The sequence below is a fragment of the Phalacrocorax aristotelis genome, chromosome 3 (genome assembly GCF_949628215.1).
Source record: "Phalacrocorax aristotelis chromosome 3, bGulAri2.1, whole genome shotgun sequence".
Taxonomy (NCBI): domain Eukaryota; kingdom Metazoa; phylum Chordata; class Aves; order Suliformes; family Phalacrocoracidae; genus Phalacrocorax; species Phalacrocorax aristotelis.
Genome location: NC_134278.1, coordinates 78,650,954 through 78,664,658, shown reverse-complemented (window position 1 = coordinate 78,664,658; position 13,705 = coordinate 78,650,954). Strand labels below are relative to the sequence as shown.

The 13,705-nt window shown below is 40.1% G+C and overlaps 1 protein-coding gene and 1 long non-coding RNA gene across 4 annotated transcripts in view; one reads left to right on the top strand and one right to left on the bottom strand.

Annotated features, from left to right (window-relative positions):
• ACYP2 (acylphosphatase 2) overlaps positions 1 to 1,675 on the bottom strand; it is a 45,386-nt gene extending 43,711 nt beyond the window's left edge. For 2 of the 3 annotated variants that reach the window (XM_075088098.1, XM_075088099.1), the window contains exons 1-2: positions 1,541 to 1,673; positions 927 to 943 (exon numbers count right to left, since the gene is read on the bottom strand). In XM_075088098.1, coding sequence (XP_074944199.1) covers positions 927 to 943; positions 1,541 to 1,610 — 87 coding nt within the window. In that variant the 5' untranslated portion in view covers positions 1,611 to 1,673. Of the gene's footprint in view, positions 1 to 926; positions 944 to 1,540 lie in introns of all 3 variants that reach the window. The other variant, XM_075088100.1, reaches the window with a different exon arrangement.
• A 176-nt stretch (positions 1,676 to 1,851) lies between these two features.
• On the top strand, positions 1,852 to 13,096 carry LOC142054908 (uncharacterized). The gene is made up of 4 exons (XR_012659713.1): positions 1,852 to 1,947; positions 3,202 to 3,295; positions 11,303 to 11,429; positions 11,875 to 13,096. It is a non-coding gene; the product is annotated as an uncharacterized LOC142054908 (long non-coding RNA).
• Positions 13,097 to 13,705: the final 609 nt, after the last annotated feature.

The following is a 13,705-nucleotide window of genomic DNA, read 5'->3' as shown; positions in this document are numbered from 1 at the left end:
TATGACTACATTCCAAAAGACAAAACAGATTTTGGGGTAAACTAGGCAATGAAAAGGTGTTGCTAACTATGAAGAATATTTTTCAAGTTGATTATGAGCAGCTTCTCCATGCAAACGTGTCCAAAACCATGGGAGTGCAGCTGACAACCTGTTTCTCAATACTGTTTATTAGCTCAGGACTGGCACTGCGCTGTATGTTCACATGGCTCCAGGTCAGCTCAAAACAAGGCAGCACCTGCCCATCATATATTGTGTGGACATACACTTTCCACTTCATAAGATAAATACTTTATTGTAATCCTCTAAGCATTTCAATTTTGCTTTATTTCACAATACATATAAATTGTGTATAAAAACTTTTAAGTCTAACATTTTCAGACAAAAAACTTATTTGAAAAGTGTCTCATTTCTTGGGTTTCTGTGAAATGCAAAACCTCCTGCTGCATGTTCAGAGCTGGCGGAGACATTTGGCTGGGATATGAGCCATAGGCCGCATGTTTTGTAGCACAGTGTTACAAGGAAACACAATAAGCTTCTTTAAATAATGCTACTATAATTGCATTTAAAAAATGAAACTGGAACACATTGTTTCAGAAGCTAATATCAAGATCTTCAGATTTAACCTTTCTAAAGGTTAAGGGGTTATAACGCTCTTGTGGCTGTTTCACCACGAGTAATCCAAACACAATCTTTAGTTACTATACAAACAAGCAACACATTAGTAAGCTTTTAAAAATCAATTTTAATGTAACAGTAATATAAAACAAGTATTTTTTTTCCTTTTAAATCCACTTGCAATACTTAACTGTCTAACCTAGAACTCTAAACAGCAGTCGGATATGTTTACACTATACAGACCTGCCATATTTTTAGCACTGGAAATACTATACTGTAAAGTAGAACTGGTAAATCAGACACTGCCTTACCATCCTGAAACAAACACCTAGAAAAGAAAGAAAAAGACGTGAAAATAAGTTGAAAGAATACCACTGTTAGGAATTTCACTTATAGTAAACTACGTACAAATCATCTGTGGTCTTTTCTTACAGAAGTCTGAGAGAGCAGTTATGAAATTTTTAACACTGGGCAAACTCTACACAATTTGCAAACAAGCTGGCCTTGAACCTTCCCTTTGCCAAACGATTATTTTCATTAACGCACAGTTTTCTCTAATGAAGATGTTGCAGTAGGGGAAGTGCCTTTCACGTAATTTTCACTTTGAAGTTTTGCTGCCAGCCTGGGGGGATGGGGGGGGGAATTCCCACATAACCGCCCCGACACAAGACGCGAGCATAATCACGGATAACGGAAGGTCTTGCTGACAGAACAGCCCGTGCTCCCCAGTGAGCCCGGCCACCGCAACAGTGCGGGCTTATCTACAGCCTTTTTTCCCTCCCCCCCTTTCCCGTTAGAGGGGGAGAGGTGGTCGGCCATACCCGCCCCACCGCCTCACTTGCCCCGCGCGCATGCGCGGCCCGCCACAACCCCGCGCCCTTGGCGCCGCCATCGCTGTCCCCCTCACCGCGGAGGGTCTCTTTACCTTGCACTCGCCCGAACACTTCATAATCCACCGACTTGAGAGCGCCGGAGGCTTTCGCCAGGGCGGACATGGCGGCCGCGTCGGTGAAAGGAGAACGGCTGTAGCGTCGTGCGCTGCTGAGGGCCGCGGCGAGCGGGGCCGCCGCCGCCTTCTCCCCCGGCGAGCGGCGCCCGAACGGCAGCGCGCGAGGCTCAAGCTTACCGCGTAAGCGGCCGCCTCACGGAAAGGCGCTCCGTGGAAGGGTGGGGGGGACACGACACCCCAAACCGAGCCCTGACGGGAGGGCGGGAGGAAGGCCCACTCGGGGAACACCTCTCCGTCCGTCAGGGACGCGGCTCCTCAGCTCTGAGGGCCGCCTCGGGAATACCGGCGCTCCGCGGCAGCTGCAGCCAACGGCGTGTCGTGAGGTACTTACTGAGCCTTCGTGAAGGCGTTATTCCCTTTTTTATTTGAGGATAGTAATACATTGAGAGAACAAAGGCCTGAAGGAGACTCCTGTTTACGGGTTGGTGCAGTGAGTGGGTGTATATGCCCAACTGGGTTTCCCACCTCGAGCATCCCATGACAGGCAACTAGCATTAGCCTTTTTCAGGGATTTACAAGAATTACTGAAACAAAAAAAAAAAAAAGTAGTTGTCATACATGGCTGAACTGAGGTAACCGGGGTTAGGTGGAAAATTAAGTAGTTGAGAGCTAAAACATACCCCCAAAAAACCCCCAAGTTTATCTTGGGCATCCATTTGTGGTGAGGCTGTATGATTGACTTCTCACATCTCCACATTACTTCAGCTTTCACCCAAAGTTTTAAAAGCTCATTTCCCTGTTCAACCACTGTGCCAAGACAAATTAAGCCAGGAAGGGGCTGGGCTCCTCAGCAGCAGGCTTTGGAGTTAGAAAACTCACATCGTACAAACGATTCACTAAACCTTCAGTGGTATTGATTAGTGCTCACGTTCCCCTTAGCAAACCTTTCCAGAAGTGTTTGCATGTAATTTCTTTTATGAAGATGCTACATATGCAAAAACAAGCCAAAAACCACTTGCTTAATAGGCTGAGTCTCCAACCAAACACCAAAGATTTTTCTCTGGAGTGTTCTGAGTCTGCTCACAGTTTTAACTCCACCCCTACCCCACCCCCCCCAAATTTGCTTTTCCTAAAAAAATCTACTTGTCTTCAGGCCGAATTCTACATGGAAACAACATTTTACCAACCTGAGGAGATGATCACAGCTTTCTTTTATTCACCAAGAGGTAAAGGCAGGTTAACTGTGACTTCTCCATTTACAAAAAAAAAAAAAATTTGCTTTCTCCATTAGGCAGTTCCCTCCCACGAAGCACTTCATGTCCTAACAGTAATGCAACATAACCCGAGTTGTTCACATGTTTGGATCTCAAGACTAGAGGGAAGTTAAAAATAATACCTAGAAAAAAAAATTGCTTTTCAGAGATGTAACAAGTAACTAGAGAAACAACCGTTCAACTCAGCACAGAACAAAAATATTCACATTGATTCAGAAAACTTCCAGTATCGCAGGGAGCAGGAACACAATGGACAAAGTTTTATCATTTGTTTCAGCTATATAGCACGTTAAATCAAACCCTTGCCTTTCATAGGGGTCATGCATTTTGCTAATGTGGAATCAGCACCATTTTGTTTTTCAGAAAGGAACCTTGTTCCAGAAAGGAACAGAATGCAATATAGACTGAACATCTTTTGTCACTTGCTGCCATCTATCAGCAGTGAAGAGCAAGACAGGTAAAAAATAATTTTACAATATCAGCCTATTTGCAGTACAAAGCACAGTAATACAAGCCTTGAAACTAGAGCTTATTCTGGTACTGATTACACTTAACTATCTGCACATTTCAGTGCTGGTAATGGCAGCCTTTGTTTTGTCAAGAGGATCTTTGACTTTTCAACTGATTTTTCTTGATGTCACTCAGGTCTCCTCCTGTCTGCACTGGCTCGTTCTTAGGACGGGAATCCAGTCCTTTCACTGTCCTTGAGAGCTTCCTAGCTCAGAGATTCTGTCATCCTACAGCTATTGTCCTTTCTCAGAAAAGTCATTTTAAGGCTTTTTTTTATTTGTCGTGAGAACATCCTGCCACTCGTCCCCTAGACAAGCCTGAGTTTCTCATTATTTCATGAGAAGTAGCAGAGATACCATGCAGAGCCTGAAGAACTCCAGAAGATCATACCACAAAACACCTAATTTTTTACAGTCCAAATAATCAATGTCAGTAAACAAACATTATTTAAATAATTAGCAAGAGAGCTTTAGCTTACATTATCAAGAAATCTAGACAGTCTGTAGGAAGTCAATGAAGTCCTGAATTTCCCCCCACCCTTTCAGCTGTTTACTTTAGGGGGGTGATGAATCAGCTAAGAAGAATCTAAGCTAAGAACCTAAGAAGAATCAGCTGGTTGCACTTCTTAAAGCTACAGCCAATTGAAAAAAGTGCTCCACACCTACATCAATTAATGCATAAGATATATTCTTGGATTATACTGCAGAGGAATGCAAATGCTTATGAACATTTCCTGCAATAAACATTGTTGCACCTTTAGGATGAACAGAAAAATGTAATGTAATGTAAAAAAATGTAATCTGGAGGTAAAATGCAGTGTCTTTTGTGCTGCTGCCTGCTTAGCTGTTACCACATGTTGGATTCTGTTTGCTACTCAGTAAATAAGGGTGACCCTTTTTATTGCTAAAGCAAAGCAGCAACAGTTACTGAGTGAGAAATTCCAGACTGCAGTGAATTCCAGTGATGACCATTTTGGTGCCAGTTTACCCATGCCTTTGCTATGCTCCTAGCAGTTGCTTTAAGTTTCATCTCCTATTTCACCATATAAATTTCACTTTTCTGATTACTACATATCTTTGTTAATTCAAGTATGTGCTAACCAGCTTTTATTCCTCTTTCAGAGGACACTGGTTTATGTTCTCACTTTTGATACACAGATTAACTTTCACACCCAGCACCGTATCATCTAGGAACAACTATTACTACAACTTAAGCTTGTATAGAAGGGCTTCTTTTTTCTGAAAGGTGCTTTACACAGCAAGCTTTTTGTAATTGGTGAAAAGTCTGTAGGTCTAGTTTTGCCACTAGGTCATCTGCCCCTACTCTGAGCATTAAGCTTTTAAAAATTCCTCCTAGTATGTACTTTAAATGCAGTAGAGTTTTCCTACTATCCTGTTTTTAATCATAGTATAAAGAAAGGATATGTTAAATAATATCATTGTTGGAAAACACCAAATACTTGCAGCAGCGCCGTTACAGCCAAACATCAGAGAATAGCACAAACCTGGTTATGCCAGTAGCTGAGGGTGACCCTAGCACTTATGCAATGCAGTCCCCGCTACCAGAGCAGGGTTGCTAGAGCCAAGGTTGCTAGAGCAAGGCCTGTCCAGGAGCAGTAGAAGACTAGAAACACAACTACAATGCAGAGGCAAGGTACAGCCAAGACACAAGACTGAAAACTAGTTTGCCTGTGACTTATGGGAAATAGACAGGCTCAGCCCTGAGCTTAAATGTAGCTCCTGGGCCAAGGAGCAGAGGGGTATGGTTGGGTCCCAGGTGTGGCTGGTCAGGACAATTAGACCTTTTGGTGCCCTTGACACTGACTGCTACCAATAAAAAGTTTTTGATAGAAGAATCTCTTATTTATTAAGCTTTTATTTTGGTTGTTAAAGTGATTCTGAAAGTTGTAACTTCGTTATTTGTGCTGTTTGTTCATCTCTAGCACAGAATAGTTGGAAAACCATTAAACACTTTTTTTCTTTCAATACCCACTACTCCTGCTTTCTCTCTACATGGCTGTCATCTCACACGACCATATCTAATTGATGTTTCCACTCCTAAAATGACTATTTGGCATTCACACAGATGTCCCATTAGGCACATAACCTCCTGCCTTGCTGTCGTAATTCGTCCTTCACCTTGTAACTATGCTGCTATTTTTCTGCACTATTTTAATTTAACACGGCTCCTCCTCAGACCTGCCCATGATTGCATTTCTGCTATCCTCCTACCTTTTTGTAGAGTTGCTTGCACAGTCTACAAACAACTCGCATTCCTGACTTTTCTTTAGAGTTCACTCCTCTGAGCTATCGGTTTGCTAGCTGATATCTTTAGCTATGCATTTTCTTTCGAATTTTTAATATTTGTGCAACTCTGTTTCATCATTCTCTTTATCTAAACCAACCTCTAAACCTGACTTACTTGCAAATGGTCCCCAGCTGATTTTGATGAGTGGTTTCCCAAAGGATACCAAATCCTCTAGATAAAAGAAGTTACTGTTCTTGTTACCTAGTTATTGCTGTTCCTGAGGGAGCACTGAATACCCAGCAAGAAGATTAGATGCTATTTAAGTTTAATTTGTTCCATTTAGTATCTTTTTTTAACTTTTTTTGTCAATTACAATATATATCAGTCTCTCTTCTTTAATCTTTAAAATAATGCTCTGCTTTTCCTTTGTGTTTATTTTTTCAAGTAAAATGATAAACTTCCTCCCTTACTTAGGGGCCTTCCTCTTTTCCTCATTTGTTTATCACATTTTCTTCTCTTAAATTGCATTTGTTTTTGCCACTTCATATCTAAATAAAAATGAATAGTGTTTTCAGCTTTACAGACTTTACTTCGAAGTTGTACAAGCTTTTTCAGGGCATTTATTTTGCAGTTCTTATTTACATTGTATCTAAATATACCAAAAACTATTTGAAGGCTTAATCTTGACCAACCATAAAATAAGAGATGGCCTCATTTCCTCCCATTTTTTCCTCTTTCTCCAGATCACTGGCTATCAGTATCAGTCGTCTGCTCTTAAGCACTAAAGGTTAGATTAGGAAGCCGGAAAGACAAGGCAGGCACACAGGGGATTCTTCAAGAGCCTTAGTCTGCTTTCTTCTGTAGAAGATATAGAACAATGGCTTGTTGCAGAACTACTGAACAGAAATGTTGCAATTTTGCAGGAAAAAACCTCACAAACCAACTTTTATTCAATAAGCTTTAGGACAAGACAATTAAGTGTTCCTAACTTGGAAAGGTTTTGCTAATACCGTACCAATAGCCATGAGTCAGCTTATTTAGAGATAACTAAAAATCAAGTGGAATGGATATTAAAGTGTCAACTGAAGAAAGGATTTAGGCTTCATATACCTTTCATGTGGTATACTCCTATATCAGAGAGAGTCTAAGCACTTTGTAGAGAAGTATAGTAAAAGGATATGTTCAGAGGATCTGGATATAAACTAACAAGCCAAAGAACAGAGTAGTGTTTGGCAAAAACGAAGTCTCATATTGCAATAGAACAATGTAGGAGGGGACTGTTTTCTTCAGCTGCCTCATAAAACAAAAAATTACTTTGTACTGTAAAACTGCAAAACTTGAAATTCAAGAAAATAAATGTCATAAAGCCTTTGAGGGTGATCTACCTGAATACTTCATTGCAATTATTACTGTGTAACCTAGAGAAAAACTTTAACAGAATAGTTGAAGGAAGTACTGTGTTCAGTTTTGAAAGAGGATTTGATCACCCTTCTGGAAAAATAAAAATGCAAGATTGTTGAGGTAATAATGTATGGACAAAGATAATAATTGCTAAAATATTTGCTTGGTGGTTGACTGATCAAATATGCTGTAGACTCATCTACAGTATACCCACAGCACAGGCAGGTGACCTGGTTACAACATTTGTCTCCTGATCCATTTATAATGCAAGATCCAAATCCAGCAATCTGATCTGTGTGGGAGGACCCACACACCTGTGCAGAGGCCCACTCAGGGTTATACCTACACAGATCAGATTACAGGACTGCAGCCAAACTTTGTGTGGATGGGACCTAAATTTGGCCCTCTCATGCTCTAAAATCATGGACTGCTTACATAAAGTAGCACAGGTTATATGGTGACAGATAATTGTGAACCCATAATTCTACTGTGGCTAGACTATATTGTGGAGATTTTGGGTTACTTTGTGCGTTTACAGTTGTTTGAGAGACTACATGTAGAACAACCGTGTTCTTGTACAGCAAATTGCATGGAAGACTTCTTTGTTTTATTAAAGCCCTAATTCTCTACATCCTGATTCTGTCTGGGGCATGAAGACCTATCAACTGTATTTTTGTCTGAAATGAGTTTTTATTTTTTAAGTTAAAGCAGTAATCCCCAAAGTTCTTTTGCTGGTGATCCCATTCACAGCTTGATAATTTTGTTTCACATCATGTATAGATATGAATATTTAATGAAATTAAACTTCTGTCCACTCTTCAACATTTTTTATCATTACCATGTTGAAGTCCTTAGTTTGCTTAACACTCCTTCGCATAAAGATCTGAGACAATAAACCACTAAACCTCCACTAAGAAAAGCACATGAAAATAAAGTTCAGATTTTTTTCTGTTTTAACTAATCTTTTAAAAGTATTTTCACTGATATATAAAAAGAATCAATGTTCAGGTAAATCAAATCTGGTTAGTAGTGGTAAAAACATTAATCTAAAAACATAATAAGGAACTAAGCCTCTGAAAATAAATGCTTAATATGAGGAAATCAGCTCTGAAGGCTTACATAATAATTCCAAAGTTCTCTTAAATCATGAAGTGTTGGTAAATAAAACATGAGAACATGAACTGATGTATCTTGTAGCAAAAAAAAAATCACCTCAGACAAAAATGTTTACTGATAAGAGTTATACTACTGAGTTCTAAAGCATAAGAATCAGAGGGTGCAACCTGGAGTTAAATCTGTCAGTCCTATGCTGGCATGAAGGATCAGGTAAATCTTGGCTTGATGATTAAATCTAAACACAAACCCACCTACTATAGTGACTGCAAGGATTTAAATTCACTGGGTATAATTTCATTATGGAAGATGAGTATAGCTTTGACTTTAAGCCGTTTATGAAAAAAGGAACAATTTAACCATAATAATAATTTTGTGAATTCAGGACGGAGCAGCTTTATGCAAATTAGATTAGTTCCTAAACTAACAATCTTGTAAAAGCAAAGTTAATTCAGGAAAAAATTTATTCTGCATGCAAAGATATAGTTAAAATTCTTCAACTCAGCAAGCTGCTCTTTTGGCCTTGTTTTTGTGATCTCTGTTTTACCTGGATTATTTAATGAAGTGTTGTGCTTCCTGAGGTTTTACTGGAGGCATCAGTGAGCTCCAAAGGGAAAGAGAAAAAGTGAAAAAGGGTTCAGGCTTGGTGAAGAAGGGGAGCCCAGGCCATCCTCTTATGTTTAGAGGGAGCACATTAGAAGTCTTAGTCACATGGTTTGGTATGAAAGCAGAAAGAGTTATAGTTGATGTTTGCTTTGTGAAATATCCATTCACAGGAAACACATTACAATTTGGGGAAAACATTGACTTATCTTTTCTCTTCTTACTCAACATGAGGAGGAGGTTGAGGAGATGTGGTCGTTTAAGGCAGTTAATTCTTTATCCCCATTGAAATGTGGGAAATTTAAGCATCACCCTTCCCACAGCCACTAGAACAATGATGTCAGATTTTGTGGAGGATTTAGGGCTCTATAATAAAGATCTAAGGAAGCACAAAAGAGTGTGGGTTGCTAAAGGAATGGTTTATAATGGAGGTGGGTTGACAGCTATTACATTTTGCAATTCTTTGGAACTATTTGATTCATTCTCATTAAGTGCATTAGCCCACTGTTCTTAAAAGTAACAAAGAGAAACCCTAATTAGTGTTTCGGAATCTTGAAATGTGTTAGTGCAGCCTGTGTCATCAGGTATTTCAGTCAAGTCTCGCTGAATCGATTACCACTTCAATTCTTGGAACTGGAGAACTTCAGAAGCTTAAGTAACAATTTGTGTTGAAATAGATAAAATGAGCTCCTTGCTGTTGTTACAGGGGTATTTGAGAACCCCTGATGGCCAAGCAACTGGTATTGCTGGAGCGGGGGGTTGGTCGGAATAGCTTCTTAGATTTAGCAATAAATATTGTCATATTGTCATTTTAATTCAGATATTCTCTGGGAAAGTGAATAGTCTGTTCCAAATATTTACAATATTGCCTCCTTAAATTGGTACATTGAGTTATTATTTCTGCTAGAATAATAGGTGGTAAATTAGTAATAACAAAAACGTGTTGATATGCTCATCTTGCTAAGATAAAAAGAAAGCATGCAAGGCAGTAAGTCCATAGAAACTGTCTACATTGTAGCAGATGAAAACTCTCAAATGGTCCTTCTATTCATAGCTCCATGATAGAGGACCTTGTACTGGTAAGAAGCAGCTGATAAGAATAACAATTCTTGCCTGAAGAAGTGATATTTTTGCACTCATTGTGTCCATCTGCCTGTCAACCTCCCGTATCTTTCTCCAAGTTCGAATTGCTGGCCAGCTCCAGTCAAATGAGGGGAGTATGTTTCAAAGACACTAACTTGTGATAAATTTGGTGAAAATCAGCATTGGGATGAAGGAAGAGGCTCTTTTGCCTCTCAAAGATGGGATGAAGCTCTAGAAACACGTATCACATTATCTTGATGCAGCAGGCAATACCTAGCGCCTGCCAAAGGTGATGAAACAGACCTCGACATCAGGGCCTTGTGTGCTCTTTCTTTTGTCCTGACTGGAGAGTGTTTATGCACAGGTAAAAAGGTTGCTGCTGTTGGACCCAAACTTCCATCTGTTCTTATACTACCTTGATGCAATCTTCCCCATCCAACCTAGTAAAAACATTAGTAGCTCTGATAAAATGGGAGGAATCGGCATAATTTTTGTAGCAAGAATTCATGTGTTGAATTGACTTGAATATTTTTGAGAAATTGGTGATTACATGGAAAAGACTGATCTGGTTGGTAGAGTGTTTCTAGATTTTTAAAAAGCTTTTGACAAAGCCCTATATTTAAATTACTCTGAGCAATAAAAGCAAGCGCCGCTGCAAAGAACTACAGAAGTATCTCATGACATTAAATGGCTGGGCATTGAAAAGTCAGACTAAATTCACTGTTGTTAAACACTATGCGCAGAGCAGAAGCACACCAAACTAGGCAAATGCAGCAGTGGTTTATGAATGAGCCATTTATCACCTGAGAGAGATTCTGGAGTTCCTGTGAACAGTTTTAGGAGCAGGTCTGTTTAGTGCTCAGTGGCTGTCAAGAAAAGCCCTCAGGGAAAGAATATTAACTGAGGGCAAAACAGAAAATAACCTGAGGTCATTGTGCAAACCCTGGCTTTACCAAATACCCTGTTCTAGCCATTCCTTGCCTCAAAAACAAGAGAAAAGGCAACAGACAAGATCGATAAGGATGATCTGAAGCCTGGAACAGCTTCCTATAAAGAAAGACTAAAAAGACTAATAGTCTCCTGTGTCTTCTTGAGACAGAAGAGTATAGTCTGTCCAGGGGGATACCACATTGGTCTGTGTAATCATAAATGGTGAATAGGCCTCATTATTATGAGATCTCTTGGGCATCAAACAAAATTACTGGGTAGTGAATTTATGACAAACAAAAGGGAACAACTTTTCACACTGCATGAATCAGAAATTGCATCTGCAGAACATTGATGCCAAAACAGTGAGCTTAACAAGCAGATGAATGAGGGGATGGAAAAAACAATTTAGCACTATTAAACACAATGAAATAACCTGTGACTCAGGATGTATGCCTGTGAAATGAAGAAAAAGGAGAGTATACAGAGGGGAAGTAAAATTGTATACACGCCCAGTTCTTGGTCTTTAGTTCTTAGTTTTAGCCTGGTCACAGGAAATTGTTCTTGCATGTTTCCGCAGCAAAGACTGACTGAGCAAAGACTGAGGTCAGCCTTAAAGAAACTGAAAGCATTCCTGAAAAAAAGAAATGTTCGTGTGGGCTGGGGAGAGAAAAAGGCACAGAGCCCTGGAATCCAATGAGAAAAAGGTGAATATCTGAGTTTAAAAAAATCAAAATGAGGGAACCAGGAGACACTGAACAAAGCAAAGCAACCCTGATGGCGCCAACTGCTGCCTGAAAAGCCCTGTGAGAGCTGAGGGATGCTATCTGTGGTTTTGAGCAGAGGTATGATAGCATTAGGCACACAGGCTGATGGTCTTGGCTGGTGCGGCCATTCTTGTAGCCTACGGCGTAAGCATTGCAGCTGGTGCGACGCAGAGGTGGCATTCTTGGCAGCTAAATCACATCAAGCCGTTGTATGCTCTGTTGGGATCTGAAAGCAATCCCTACTTGGTAACACCTCTGGTAGCCCTGACACCACCGCAAATTTGCTTTCCTCCCAACTTCCCATTGCAAAACACTCTGTTTTTCAGAGGTGCTTTTTTGCTGGGGATAACCAGAGTGACTCTGACCCAGTTTCTTCTCATTTCAGAGCCTGCCAGGCCTCCTGCTCATACCATTCCAGATGCTGATGGCCCATCTTTCCCAGCCAAAGAGGACCGGAATCTCCACGGACAACCATTTTTTCAAACCACGTCTCATCAGACAGATTAATTCATAGTGTGGCTATAGGATTTGAGCATGCATTTGACAAAGCCAAGAAATCATGAATCAGAATCTGTATTCGTACATTGCAATGTTACTGAGAAAGAAAACACACGGGGGTTGTAGGTAGTGGTATCACTATCTGTCTGAGGAAATAACAGTTAACGCCTACTGTATTGTCCTGCAGAGCTCTCTTTTGAAATTACAAGCTATCTTTTCTGATCTTTTTGTTCAAGACAGAGTCTCTTTCTCACTAGAGGGTTTAAGCTTCCTTAGTTCTTTCACCCAACTCTTGATACTTTGCCCAGCAGAAGGGCAGCTTCTGGGTTTATGCTAAATATGCCTCAGTTTTCCACTGGGCTTAGCCTTTAAGTTACAATACACAAATATGGCAAAAGCAACTTTTCCCTCTCCCTGGGGTTTCTCTGAATTTACAGCCCTGTTGTGTTCCTTAATTAGAACATTCCTTCTATCCTAAATGGCCTTTTTGACAGTTACATTTCCAAGGTTGTTACGAAGTGTTAATTTACAGTCATTGTTTCACCTTGAACTCTTCTTAACCGGACAGCCCAGGCAATAATAAACCCCACCAATTTACAGTTCCTTGAATCCCAGTTTTAGTCAGTGGGACCTGCATTGCCGTAATTGTGCCCCTGACACAATTATTATCCTCATGTTACTAGGACATAAGCATAAACAACTTGCCACGTTAGACCAAATGAATGCTAGACAGCTCTGAGCTTGTTTCACATGATCCTCTCACAGGTTTGTTAATCTACTGGATGTCTCCATAATACCCCGTGAGAGAAGCTGCCGCTTTAGAAATGTGCCAAAAAGTCTACCATGCAGATTCAGTGCATAAAACCACACAGCCATAAGCAAAGTATATATCATTCTTCAGCAGGAGAGAAAGGATTGGTTGCTTAAGGGAATATTTAAGTGAGTTTGCCTCTCTTCCAGAATTCATAAATATTTCAATATTTCTGATCCACACGTCGGAACAGCAAACACACAATCCACCCAAAGAGTTAAAGCTTGAGCTGTGCCTGTGATAAACACAATAATTTCTGTTGAATGCTGCTTGAAACAAGATTAAACCTGAACAAAGATTTTTGGCTGTTATTTGATTTATCTTGGTTTGGGAAAACAGACCTTATACTTTTTTCCAGGTAGACGTTGCCAGTTTCTTCTCCTAACTGGAACAGCATGGAAGACCTTACATTTTCAGCTAATGCTTAACTCAAAAGTAGAGACACTGCAGGTGTTTTAGGATGAAGAGTGCCTGTTCACAGATTCCATCCATCAGTGATAACCAAATGGACTTTGAATGCTTTTCTAAAAGAAAATATTTATAATCTTGTAATGGGAAGAAGTACACTGCTGTGTGTGATACCCCACTAAGGTCAATGGGACTATTTGTGAAGTAGGATACTATCAAACAAGTTGGTATTTCACAATTTGTTCTTCTTTTGAAAGATAAATCCAGCCCAGAGAAGTTATATAGTTGCTATTTTGCTAACCTAAAAATTGGAAGGAGTCTGGAACAAGAGAAGTGAGTAGACAAGCCAGGGAACTGAGACCTGCAGAGGAAGATGCAACAGATGCATTTACCACTGAGAAAAAAATACCATCAGCTACTCAAGCACTTGCAGCAAAGGTCTGCCACAATTCAGCTTTGGCAAATGCAGAGCAGCTGTATGAAACGGCAAAGTCTGTAA